A 14,025-nucleotide genomic window follows, 5' to 3' on the forward strand; every position below is an offset into this window, starting at 1 on the left:
CCTGTGTAGCGTACTTTCAAACTGCGGGCTTCCTGTTTGTTGCTCTCTCACACACACACACACACACACACACACGACGCGGCAGGAGTGAAAGCTGAACACGCCCATTCTGTGGGAACGCTTACCTCGCTGGTGAAGCGGACACCGGCCGGGTATTTGTTTTCTGCATTTCCGTACCGCAGACAAAGCGCGTCGTGGTCAAAGTTACACCGCTGCTTTCCGTGATACTCCCAAGATAAACTTGCAAGCTGAGCCGCCATTTTGTGCCGAGGTAAACACGACAGCAGGCATTTCTGTACCCGCTGTACACGAGCTTAAAATAAAATAAACATGAAACTGGCCGAGAATCACCAATGTTAATAGTGAAATCATATTCGGGGCTTCATGGGTGGCATTTGTAACAAGTAACTTCTATGCTCTTCCGATACAATCTTGTGAGACTTCAGTTAGCTTCCAACATGTGGGATTTGGTTATTCTTTGGCTTATTTGTTTTTTATGATGCAGCAAGCAATGTCGTCACAATGCCAAAATTTGGACTTCAATACTCTACTGACACAAAGTAACACCCTCGGTACCAATACTGAAACGATACCATGGAAGAAACCAAAAACATCAGTAAAAAAGCAGTGGAATTATGAAAATGTGAAGGATATTCGTAAAAATCATTCTAGCTACAGGTTCCTTCTTGATTAATTAAAATAATAATAAACAACAGCTCAGATATTAAACATTTCAAAACTAATGAAATTGTTCTTGCAACTACAGAGATTTGAAGCCTTGTTTAAAAGGAGAACGATTAATCATAAATCATAAAATGTAGAAAACCAGCACACATTTTTTGTTTTTGGTTCTTTTTATTGTTTGGAGAGTTTGTCATTTGCTTCAGTAGAAAAGTTGAAATTGTGCTCAGTAGAGCACAGAAGTGTAGCGAATCATTTGTCTCAAGTGTACACACGTCGTCTGTATATGATAATAGATATACGTACATAATATGTATAAATACATATGTTTTGAAAAATAGTCACATTTTCTACAACCAAAGTAGAAAATACAAATAAAAAATGCAACCAAAATCCTGCTCGACTCTTTTTACATTTTATTGTTTTTTTACTGCTGACCTGAGTGTCAAAATGTTACCTTAATAAATGTCAATTGTAATAAATGCGTTATGATGGCCAGTTTGAGCCTGGAATATATTATTTCTGTTTACGGGGGAACCTTTTTTTTGGAACTGCACAAAGCGACCTTGGGGATTCCCAACTTTTTTTCTGTCAAACGTTACTTGGCATTTAGCCCTCCACAAATGGTTGCAGTTTTATAACCCGAGACCAATATAAAAACACAATTATCTGACTGCATTATAGTAGAAAACGCTGAGTTGAGTGGAAAGGAGGGCGTCCACTGACGCAAAAACACGAGCAAAACACGATTACGGCGAGACGGCGTGGGCTATCAAACCACTGGAGCATTAGCGCCGAGGCCTTGCGGTGCGGCCATTCGTCACGTCTACTTGCGAGTCCACGGGCCCACCCAGCGCCAAGCGGCACAGACAAACGGACTGCCCCCGCGACAACGGACCAGCTGTGTGGCCCGCGTGGAGGGACTCTCCATCTTATCGCGAGCATCACAAAGGAGCGACTGCGGCACATAACAGGATCAGTCAAAGAGACCAACGCTAATGCGATTAGCGCCGACGCACCCGGTGGGGGCTAATTAACGCCGCACGCAACAGAGGCGTATTGTTGGTAGCGCATTTCTTCGGGATTACGAAACGTTCCAAAGAGGGGGTAACGTGAGCGCGGCGTACGCAACGGCCGGCAATGGAGAATGGCCGCACTCCGCAGCCGTTGCGGCACACTGCGCTCAACTCGACGTTTAAACCGCAAGTAAACGACTTCATGTATTTTTAGGTAATCATAAAGCTAAGACGATGTCACGCAGAATGAAGCCAAGTTCTCTCTGAGACTTTGAAGAAAGATAGCGCCACAGACGTCCTCGAAGCTAAATGTACTTGCGTTCATGCTCATTGTTCCATTACTCACATTTTGATCTTGGAATGTTAGCTACAGAAAGATGGACCAAAGCTGAGATCGTAGAGGAGTTCCCCTAGCAAGCAGAATGTGGTCATTTGTGTTTATAAAAAAAAAAAGTATATGCTTCACTATACTTTGTCCAGATATTGCGTGACGACAGTCAAGCGGTAAATAAGTGGCCCATCTGAAGACGTCTCGCCTGTTCATTGAGCTGGAGGGACAGCTACACAAAGTCACATTAAACATAAGCAAACCCACCAAGGGGCCGTTTCGGGCCTTATGAAGGCCATACTACAATAGTGGGGGAAAAAATGTGAAGAGAATCTCCTCGGACTTCATGTTCTCAAGCGTCCTCCCCACATTCCAAAAACATCCCCATTGATGACCCTCAATTGTCCATAGGTTATCTGTGCGACGACGCCCCATGCTCAAAAATAGCGATTTCTGCCGACTGTGTGGAATGAATTGCTGATTCCTACATTTCCACATTGCAATCGCCCACAGGCGGGAATTGTTTGTTTACATGTGCGCCGTGACTGGCTCCTGAGTTTTCCCGTAGGTGCCCGTGCGCCCTATGTTGCCCGCTGCTTCAATCCATCTCCTGAAGCGCTTTTGCTCATCGCGGGTGAACTGGATAGAACCTTTCCCGGCGGACTTTTGGAGAACCTGTACTGGACAAGCAGTCTTAACTTACATTCACACCTATGGACAATTGTGACACTGCAATGAACCTAAAAAATGCATGTTTCTGGAATGCGGGAGGCAGCCGGAGTACCTAGAGAAAACACACGCAAGGAAGGGGAAAGCATGCAAACTCCATACAGGTTCGAGATTCGAACCCGGAAACTCGGAACCGCGAGTCACACCTGCCAAACACTTACGACTGTGCTACCCGAAGGAAGTTCAAATAAAACCCACTTCCACAACAACAAAAAACACTTATAAGAAACAACGCTTTTCCTTTACGTACAGCTTTTTAAAGTTAAATTTAAAACAACAACAACAACGTTAAAATGACAAAAGTAAATGTAAAAAAAAAAAAAGGACTTCCGCAGCTTCATATTTTCGTCTATTAGTTTCACAGTGGCTTGACATTTGAGTCGACCACACACAATAGGATTCTTTCCAGCGAGTTGATATAAATGTGAGACTTGAATGACTCACCTACGCCGTCTTCGGACTTTAACACCATGTTGTCTGTCGTCTGCGTGCGCGTTGCTTTCGAACCAGACACAAAAGTTCCACGAGCTTTTCCAAGCGTCCAAAGTTAAATTTCTTCTTTTTTTCCCCACTTTTTACCCAAGCGACAACTACTACGTATGTTTTATCTCGGTAGAGGTATGTTGTAGCTAGTTAAAGGGAGCGGTTTGAACTAGTGGAAGCTCCAGGCAAAAAGCCCAACCTTGTCCCGTCTTCACTGAGTAACTCGCTGTCAAGTGAGGCGGAACTACAACTTGTCGTTTCCGCCTTTTATTTTCACAATAAAGCACAGAGACGTGTTGAGCGGGTGTGTACAGTCGAGATAGATTAAATACAAGTATGGATTCACGAAGGACAGCACTTACAAATACATATGAGTCTAATAAGTTCTACTGAACAAAGACCAAAATGCATGTGTGATATCAAAAACTCTTATTTTGAAGAAGAATATATGACAGAGCCGGGTGTTATTTTGTCTTGACGTATCTAGGGCTAAAGGTGCAGCCAAAGGGCTGATGACGCGTTCAGGGCCCAGCTCTCCACCCGGTTTGTGCAATTTCACACGCACACACACACAAACTCAGAGACACACAAGGGCGGAGGGTGGACAGCTGGACTGTGTCGGGGCGAGGAGCTTGATTGACACATGCAACAGTTTTCACCACTTCTGCTGCCACCTTTGTGACTACTTTTTCCCTTCCTTTTTAAATGGCCCACATCCGCTTGTGTCAGTGTTTCTCTAAAATATAGCAACAAACTGCTGCATGTGTGGTGAACCGTAAGAAAGACAAACATGCATATGTTGATTGTAGAATTGTTTTCAGGTCGCCAGGCAATTACAGCGCACCTATTCATAGACAAACAACTACTCGCACTCACGTTCATACCTAGGTACAATTTAGAGTCTTCAGTTTACAAGGAGAAAACCAACGGGGGAAATGCAAAATCCACACAATACAAGAAATACAGTATGAAATGGCGCCAAAGCTATGTCTAAAGAGAATGTAGTAATTGGTGTCAAGGAAGTATTCTGGACTAGTCCGAGATCTTCATATGTTGGGTAGGAGCAAAGTTTAGCCTGGGTTGGTAGCGGAAATGTTATAGAATCTTGGCCACGTGTATGTTCTGAGAGGCTGTTAAATAGCTCAAACCAACAAACGACAGAGTTCTTGTTATTGCTTGACAAATGATATTTTTTGAGGTGCATTTTTTTCTAAATCAAATCACGGGATTCACGGGACATAGAGACCAAGACTTGCTGCGAATAGCGAAACTCTGCGAATAATCGACATTCCCCTTAAAAGGAGAATGTAACTGCGTACGGATGCCACAAGATGGCAGCAAAGCACTTTAAACGAAGAGGATCGTCATGCATCTAGAATGTACACGATCATGTTACATAAACGACTGTATACCGTACCATGAGGCTCATGGTATTACTATGGCCGAAATAACACGCTAGCACAAACTCAAGTGACATCACATATGGGCAAAGAAAATATGCGCGATATCACTTACACTATACAACAGGTACGAGCGATTAAACTGGGATTTACACACAATAATAAATGTTAGGAAATACAGGAAAATTGTAACAGCAAAGTAGACGACACGGGCTATTAGTAGCTACATCCGGACTTTTGACTGCTCGAGGTGCATTCAAGGACAGCCAACCAAACAGGACATCTCAAACGCATACGAAAAAAATTATCAATGAATTAAACCTGACAATATCACCAAGACTCCACCAGATGGCGCCAAACTAATACTTGTATTGCTCTGGCCTGAGCGCAAAAACCGCAAATAGATGACATTTTCAGTGAATAACGGAGGATAGGTTCCACAAATAAGCAAATGCCAACAGAAGTCCATTTTAAACCATTTTCCTTTCCTTTTTTTTTTTTTTTTTAACGAGGTCAACAGCAGCTTTCCCAGTGAACAGGGAGCAACCAGAAAGGGCCGAGCCTGTTCGTGCTTGCTCACGAGGACAGAAGCGTTGGCGTTGCAGGAATGCTGCTCTGTGACAGCCTGTGAAAACAACGCCCCCCCCCCCCCCCACGCCCCCCGGGTCTCACGCGCTACATGTGCGGATTCCACGCAGCGGTGTCAGGTTAATCGCCGCTCATCAAACACCAAGCACATTGTTCCCAGGGAAAGATCGGGAACGCAGTTCATTTCGGACGACTTTGCGCCGTGTGTGAACACAAGCGACGCATTCACACACGGCGCACTGACGACAATGCAGCCGGTGTTGAGGTGAACAGTCACAATGTTACAACTGTTACTGGGAAAAAAAATTAAAAATAATTAGAAATGGCACAAATCCCAGAGACTTCTCCTTTTTATGTGAGGAAATGCAGTGATCGATGCAGAGCAACTGCAGTGAACACTGACCCCTGTCGGTTATTTCTATGAACTGAAACTATACGACAGTACAAATGTTGGCATTGGAGAAAATGAGATTTTCAAAACAATTATTACGACACAGACTAAAAAGGTTCAATTGAAAAATAAAATACAAAGTTTTACAGTATTTGGTTTGCATGCCTTCCTGTCAATCTTTTTTTTTTTTTCCTGTGCAAGGCCCTCATTGGGATTTTTAAAACAGACAGATGGTGCAGATCATTCATAGACGAGGTTTTAAAAATAAAAAAATAAAAAAAACTAAAATATCTAAAATTATTTTAATAATTCATGCTGATTTAAAAAATACATTTAATTGTAATTAATCAATTATTGAAAATATTTTCTAATTTATATGTGAAATAGGTTTTATTCATATTTGATTTGATTTTTTATAACTTCACTAAGACATTTAATAAATGAATGAAAAAAATATTTTATTAACCAATTTGAGGGGAAAACAGTTACATTGATGCAACAAAGTGCCTGAGTCGCAATTCCAATGAGCGTATTCATCGAGTCGTACGTAAGCGCTGCAGGTCTGACTTTGAAAGCTGCTGTTTTCCCTGTGCGGGTGCACGGCGCGTTAATGACACCTTCAGACGGGCAAAGCCTGAGTGATTGATTGCTGACACGTGTTCTATTAATGCCACACCTATGCCTGCTCGCGTGTCAATTTCCCTGCCCACTGGCGAAATAATAGCTTTCGGAATGGTAAATATTATTCCCATACCTGCACATCAGATGCATTTTATTATTGTATTATGTGTCGGTATTATTGTTTAATAACGCAAATGAATTTGTATCCGATTACTCGATTAACCGATGTGATAATCGAGCTTCAGTAATCTGTCTAGCATTTAGATTGGGCAAATATCCTAGTAGGGATTCGGCAAAGTATGTAATTCACCCAAAGCGGCCGACTTCCTGTTCAACTTCGGGTGTGGGTCCTTCAGACTTTTTCGGACACCGTTATCATATGCATGCCCACCAAATTCCCTGTCCATCAGTGAAACAGGTGTCAGGTGATACTTTGAACAAAACTAAATAAATTAAAAAAAACTTTCTAGGGGGCGCTAGCGGATGAGTTTTGGGGCGTGGTGTTCAGGGAGCCCTAAAATCATAGACAACACAAGTGAATCGAGACTAGACATCCATGAGGCCTTCAGGGGTCACTTGAGGTTGCGTGACAACAGCCAGTGAGATCGTGCCGTCACCGCATCGGCACACCACAAGCGACACCGACGGACTTCCCCATCGCGCAGCCATGTCGTCGCTTTACACACACAAACACGTACACAATACGCAGTCACACAACACTTTTTGACACACTCACAAGCGTAACGCTGATTCGGATGTTTGGAAATCAGCGACACTTCCCTTTGCGTCGCGCTCCGTCAGCAGCTGATTCGCCGCAACCCGTCGAGTCGTTTCAACAACAACGTCAGCCGGAAAGACTCGATTCGTAATAACGCTGTTGGGCATCAGAAAAACCTTTTTTTTTGCTGAGAGTCAAACATTCACACAAATTGTAATTTCTGGCAAAAATATTTGTTTTTGTATAACTGCTGAGAGACAATCATTATTTGCAATTATGCTGTTGGCGATAATTTTATTTTATTTTATTCTGAATGCTGAGAGTCAATCATTCACAGTAATTCTGAGATTCATGAACAGAACAAATTCAAAATTCTGCCCAAAATATATATATATTTTTTTTTTTACTGTGAGTCAAGCATTCACACTAATTTGTGTCAAAACATGTTGTCTTAAGATAAACATTGACAACATAAACATTCAGACAAATTCAAATTTCTGGGGAAAATATTTGTATTGTGTAAATGCTGATAGAAAAGCATTATTGACAATAATGCTGTCTTTGCTAATGCTAATCTTTGTTTTGCTGCATGAATGCTGAGACACAATTTGCAAATCGCTAATATGCGGGGCTTGTGTTAGTCACAACTAAATGCTGATAAAATGGTTGTTTATTGTGTTGATGAATAAAGAAATATTGTTTAAATGCTGAGAGAAAAGCATTCACACGATAAAACTCTTTTTCTTGCTGCGTAACTGCTCAGCATCGACGAGCATCGAGTTTTCTCCGTCAAAACGCTTCACTGAAAGTATTTGTTACCAAATATTGCACATGTTCCACAATGATGTGGCAAGCGCGTGTCAATGACGTCACGGCATTGCCTGAAAATCTTGTGTGGCAATGCGCTACAATGTTCACAGCCACTAAGCAGCAAAAAACAAAAAAAACAGGACATCCATGTCAGAAAATCGGCAAAAATGTTGATCATTGTTTTCCACAGTAAAAGCAGATTTGTGCTAATGTCTCGTTTGGATTCAACACCAAGATAATCAAGCTGCATCCATGAAGGATGGAAGGCTGAAATTCCGAGGATTTGGGCAACTAAGATAAACGATGTCTCTAAACGATGAATTGATCATCACAACAGTTGTCGATTAATCTGATAAGTAATTAGTCGCCGATTAATCGATTAAGATCATAACGTGATTAAAGGTACACATTAATGTGTGAAGATGGCTGCGGACGTGTATCGCTAGTCGCAGTTGGCTGGAACAAGTTTTGCTCAGACCAACCTATCAAAGGGCAGAAAAATTCTGACGTCACAGCGAGCCAGCGCTCCGGCACTGTGAGGATGAAAGTTGAAATCTGATTGGTTAAAGAATTGTCCCGTTACTCATACAGTTCAAGTTACATCGGCCAGCGCTACTTATTCCGAAGGCCCTGGGCAGATTAGATTGCCATGTCAACGCTTACGAGGCTAAAATCTGATTGGACCAAAAACTTAACATCTACATGGACTAGAAGCTGTAGCAGCAGGAACAAATAAAAACAATTGCATGGAACTAATATTAGAATTTACTTAAAAGGTTACCTGCAATTTGCGGCCCCGCCTCCACGGCTGGACACAAGAATGAGTGAAGGCTGGACACGCAAAGTTCGCTCACTGTCCCCATGTCTGATAGAATAATAATAATAATAATAATAACAGTAAAAAAATAAAAATAATTGAATTAATATAGCACTGTACTTAATATTTAAAGACGCTACACACTTAATGTGACTACAACTAGAAAGTGGGCAGTCCACTGAGAGGTTCTTGGACTCATCCAGGATAGTCTGATAAACGTAACCGGATGCCGCACTTCATCTCCGCCCCATGTTTTCCTTCCCGAGGCGGCGGCCGCTTCCGCTTTCAACCGGTTCCTCTTTTTGTGTTGCCGTCTCAGCATTTCTCCACGGCCTCCTTTCTCCCTCTCCGACAAACGTGCTAAGCGGCGCGATGATGTACTTCTAGTAGTGTCTGGCGCTGTCTGCTGGAAGGGAATTAAACTCCCTTTATGGCAAGAATTGGAATCCTCTTCTAGTATGTCAAAAACAATGAGCTTAATGCTAACAAACAATGCTAACGATTAGCATGAATGTGGCAATGTTAAAACGCTGATATTTGAAACACAAACGGTAGAACAACACATTAACAGATAATAAATACAACAACACTCACAGGCATACATTTTTTTAGAAAGGCTAATATTACTGAGGAGCTGAGACCGTCTCAATGTATATCCGTACATGTCTGTATTGTAAACATTACGTGTGAAACTAAACAACCAAGTAACTCTTACTTGCCTATTTTTGAAAATCGTTAGCCTAATAGCAAAATAAATTTGGAATATTTTCAGAAAATAAAATACAACAAAACCAAGATGACTCCATTTTGCCACCATTCACTCTTTGGAGATTAGCATCAGAGGCATAAAAAAAACTTTTTTTTTTTTTAGCAAGCACATTAGTATTTCTGATTGACACTGTGATCCATCCATCCATTTTCTGAGCCGCTTCTCCTCACTAGGGTCGCGGGCGTGCTGGAGCCTATCCCAGCTGTCATCGGGCAGGAGGCGGGGTACACCCTGAACTGGTTGCCAGCCAATCGCAGGGCACATAGAAACTAACAACCATTCGCACTCACAGTCATGCCTACGGGCAATTTAGAGTCTCCAATTAATGCATGTTTTTGGGATGTGGGAGGAAACCGGAGTGCCCGGAGAAAACCCACGCAGGCACGGGGAGAACATGCAAACTCCACACAGGCGGGGACGGGGATTGAACCCCGCACCTCAGAACTGTGAGGCTAACGCTCTAACCAGTCGGCCACCGTGCCGCTGACACTGTGATATTAAGTTAAATATAAACTTAATTTAAAAATGGCCTACCATTATGCTATCAGGCTAACAAAATGGGTCTGTGAGCAAGTTCTGCACTTTGGCCCCGCAGTAACCTAACAGTGGGGCTAATTTACATAATAACCACACCCCCAACACAGTTTCCTCCCTCGTGACAATATAGGCTAGGCTGAGCCAAGATCCAGAGTCACTTTCAAGCAATGACCAGAGTCTGGCTGCTGGCTCCACTGTCTGAAACACAAACATGCAGAGGTACGATCATACCAAATCGACACACCTGCGATCACGTCAAAAGCCGTGAGGTAAGCAGAGCTGCATTGTGTTTTGTTGGACGAACGCGAAGAAACCCCACGCAAACACGCAAATGAACCCGGAACCTCAGAACTGCAAAGCAGATGTGCTAACCATTACTTCACCGTGCCGTTCACCTCCTAAGTAAAAACGCCAACGTTAGCACCCTCCGTGACAGGCTCGGGCTGAACGCTAAAAATAGACTTCATGTGCAGACGACAGCATCAAACTGTTACAGTCAGAACATCAGATGGCCACAGTCGCTGCATTCTAATGAGACTCTCTCGCTTTTTAACATTCATTTCTGTGTCGCACTTTTGTTTTTGATATTATTATTATTAGCATCCGCAGCACAAGTCGTCCCGAGATTCGGCTGCCTAGCTGCAACTTTGACGGCTCCTCTCTTCTCACTGTGCTTTTGTTCATGGCGGCATTCGTGTGCGCGCGTTGTGCACGTCAGTCATGTTGGAGGGTGGGCTCGCTAGTGTGACCACAACCAGCTGCCGTAGTTCAGTTGGAGAGGAACCCAAAAAAAAAATAATAAAAAAAAAAAGAAAGCAAACACACACCTGTGGAGTTAATCCTTTGGATTCGAAAAATGCTCACTGTGCTCAAGTCGCAAAAGGTTTGCCTACGTTGGAAGTTTTGTTTTATCGTAGTCGGTTGACGTTAAAGAAATGGTGACAAAAATATCATCAAAAAAAATCAAAGTACATTAAAAATAAATGTATAAAAATAAAATGAAAATGATAAATGTAAAAAGTAAAAAAAAAAAATCTATATATAACAATATGTATACATAATGTATATACAGTATGTGTATCTGTAAAAATTTAATCATGTATATATAATCTATATGTATACACAATAAAATATCCTTAAAAGTATTTTAAAAACAGTAAAATACATTTAAAATGAAAAAATTTATTAAAATGAAAAAAATTATTGAACTTTTATTTTAAAAATATACAGTGTATATTTATATGCAGGATACTTTATTTTCTGATTCGACTGGGGGGTTTTCTCCAAGTACTTCTATAATAAAATATACAATAAAAAAAAAAACAATAAGATAAATATTCTAAAATGTTTTTAAAAAATAGCATACAAACAGAAAAAAATAAATATATTTGAAGAATAAAAAGATAAGATTTCAAAATATACACATTATATATTCATGTGCAGGACTATATAGTCAGGTTTGACTGGAGGTTTTGCTATAATTACTTATATAATACAAGGTATTATAAAATGAAAAAACACAAACAACATTTAAAAAATAAAAACAAAATAAATGTAAAAAATGTTTAAATAAATTGAAAAAAAATACTTATTACAAATATAATTTAAAGATATATACAGTATGTATACTTAAATGCAGAATACTGTATTTTCCTGGTCAACTTGGTTTTGCAGCATAGTCGTATATAAAAATAATGGGAAATATATAAAATAAAAGGAATATTAGAAATGTAGCTATGAAACATAAAAACATTAGAAAATATAACAAACACTTAAACACGTATGAAAATTGAACACACAAATGCTGCCAGTATATATAATACTTTTCTTTTTTTAGAGCATGAGCTGCAAACGTTGCAATGAGGCCACTGCTTCCTGCTGCTCTATTTTGAGACGCACCGCAAGCACACCGAATACTAAAAAGTGATGCATAATTGATAAGAAGCTTCCATCATTGCCTCGCCAACCTCAGCACGCGATGATGAACCGTTTCGCATCATTTCCACCTGTCAACGCATTAGTTGCTCACTCCAGTAGCAGCGTGCCGTCATATCTGCAGTGTGACGTCTAATACATCACATTCAAACTTTTTTTGTGTGTGACGTCAAATACATCACATAAAAACATTTAAAAAAAAAAAAATCTATCTATATATATCGCAAGTGGCATGGTAGATGTGAGAAAGTGAGAGTAGGTGGGGACAAACCTGGAGGGTCTCCCTCCATCGTGGTGCTCCTCAGGCGGCGTGAGGGCGTCTCAGTGGCCGGGGAAGGCGGCGGGGCGGCGGCGGCCGTCAGCGAACCGCCCGAAGGGAGCCGGAAACCTGCTTCGTCTCTCGCGCTCGGTTCCTCCGCCTCCTCGGTCCTCACCCTGGTCCTTTTCACTCCGAAACACAGAACAAGCCCAACCTAACTCACGTTTTGTGGACGCGTTGACAAAACGAGAGCAGCTTGACTTCTGACGCCGCCGGTTGGCGGACACGCGCGCAGGCCCCGCCCACCTCCTCCGTGACGTCACCCTCCAACTTCACCTTTGCAAAAAGTTGGGCGGTGTTTTTTTTTTTTTTAATGCTTACATTTTCAATGCAACTGATAAATCTTACCATAATAGTTTGTCCGAAGCAATGTATTTGCAGTCCTTTTATTTTATTGCGTTCGTTACAGCTCCAGAGGCTGCAAGGAAACATGATACGAGAGGAAGGAATGAAGGATGGAATAAAATTGAGGAAGGGAGAGGAGGGAAGGACAGGAAGGACAGAATGGAGGGCAGGAAAGAAGAATATATGGAAAGAAGGGATAGGAAGGATGATAGATGGAAGGAAACAAGGATGGTATTAAAGGAAGGAATGAACAAAGGGGGAGGAAAGGACTTATTGACTCCCAATCAAACAAAAAACAGCAGCAGCATCTTAAAAAAAAAAAAAAAGTTTTTTTCTTGCACCTTATTTTAATTCCAACAGGTGCGAACACAATGCGGTGAGTCTGTTTCGGGGGCTGTGCGGCCTCTCGACAAAACGCGTGTGCAGGCGAACACCCACCAACTGAACCATTAAACATGTCTTTTCCATATATTCATAACACTATTTTATATATATATATATATATATATATATTTATATAGCCAATTCAAGGCAAAATCTCTAGAATGGAAAGAAGGGGCAAATCTTTACAGTATGGGAGGACTGTACACTCAAATGCATTTTGTGTCATGATGTTGGTGCAGGGGGGTCCCAACACTGTGGGAAGTGGGTTCCATTTTTTTTTTTTTTTTTTGCTGTAAATTAGCGTCTTTTGTGTTATTTGTACAGTACATGACCCCATTTTGTGGAAAGCCTGGTCTAGTTTTCCCGGCACGCTAGACGTATATAAAACGCTTGCAATGGCGGACAGTACAAACGGGATGGCTTCCTGAGTCTCCGTCCAGTTTGGGGAGGTGACTGGCAGCTAGGAAAACAAATTGCATAGAGCTCAAATTCATTAATTCAACTAACACGTGGCAAAGAACAAGTGCAACGTTGAACCGGGAGTTAAAAAACTCCCCCCGCCAACAAATGCGCTGACCAACCAGAACAGTGGGGTTGAATTCAATATGAACTTGTACATAATAATAACGCAATGGGGGGGGGGGGGGGGGGGAGAGAAAATTGTGCCGAACCTGACATGACATAGGGCGGGTGCAAAAAAAATAAATAAAAAAAATAAATTGTGGCCACGGTAGACATAGCGTGAGCACAAAATGGTAATTTGTGGCCATGAAATACAGTAGTATATTTCCGCACAAAATAATTGTGGGTTTAGTGAACAACCTGGACGTCTGGGTAAGCAAATGGCGCGCACCTTTGCTAGAACCTAGCGAAGGTGCGCGCCATTTGCTTACCAAACTGTCCTTTGTGCACACATTACATCTATATTGTGGCCACAGTGGAATTCTCTTTCTCCGCCCACGTCACGTCTGGGGCTCCATAAATTGTGGACCTGGGTGGTAAAAAAAAAAAAAAAATAATAATAATAATTGGTCCTTAAAAACTAGCCACTCTGCACTGCAACATAAAACACTGGCAGATAAGTATAAAATCAGAACGCAATTTTGAAATCCCCCAAAATATATATAACTCTGAATCTGACGCAGAGATCCAGT

At 41.5% G+C, this 14,025-nt stretch overlaps 1 protein-coding gene across 3 annotated transcripts in view; it reads right to left on the bottom strand.

Moving 5' to 3' along the window:
• The window catches only part of LOC133466460 (cytohesin-1), a 41,195-nt gene extending 27,477 nt beyond the window's left edge, over positions 1-13,718 (bottom strand). Inside the window, exon 1 of one of the 3 annotated variants that reach the window (XM_061750190.1) lies at positions 12,095-13,718. Coding sequence is in view for 1 of the 3 variants with exons in the window: in XM_061750187.1 (XP_061606171.1) it covers positions 8,547-8,628 (82 nt within the window). In the remaining 2 variants the exon portion in view is untranslated. Of the gene's footprint in view, positions 1-3,198; positions 3,465-8,546; positions 8,713-12,094 lie in introns of those variants that run through there. The other 2 variants (XM_061750187.1, XM_061750189.1) reach the window with 2 other exon arrangements.
• Positions 13,719-14,025: the final 307 nt, after the last annotated feature.

Source organism: Phyllopteryx taeniolatus, chromosome 16, assembly GCF_024500385.1.
Source record: "Phyllopteryx taeniolatus isolate TA_2022b chromosome 16, UOR_Ptae_1.2, whole genome shotgun sequence".
NCBI lineage: Eukaryota > Metazoa > Chordata > Actinopteri > Syngnathiformes > Syngnathidae > Phyllopteryx > Phyllopteryx taeniolatus.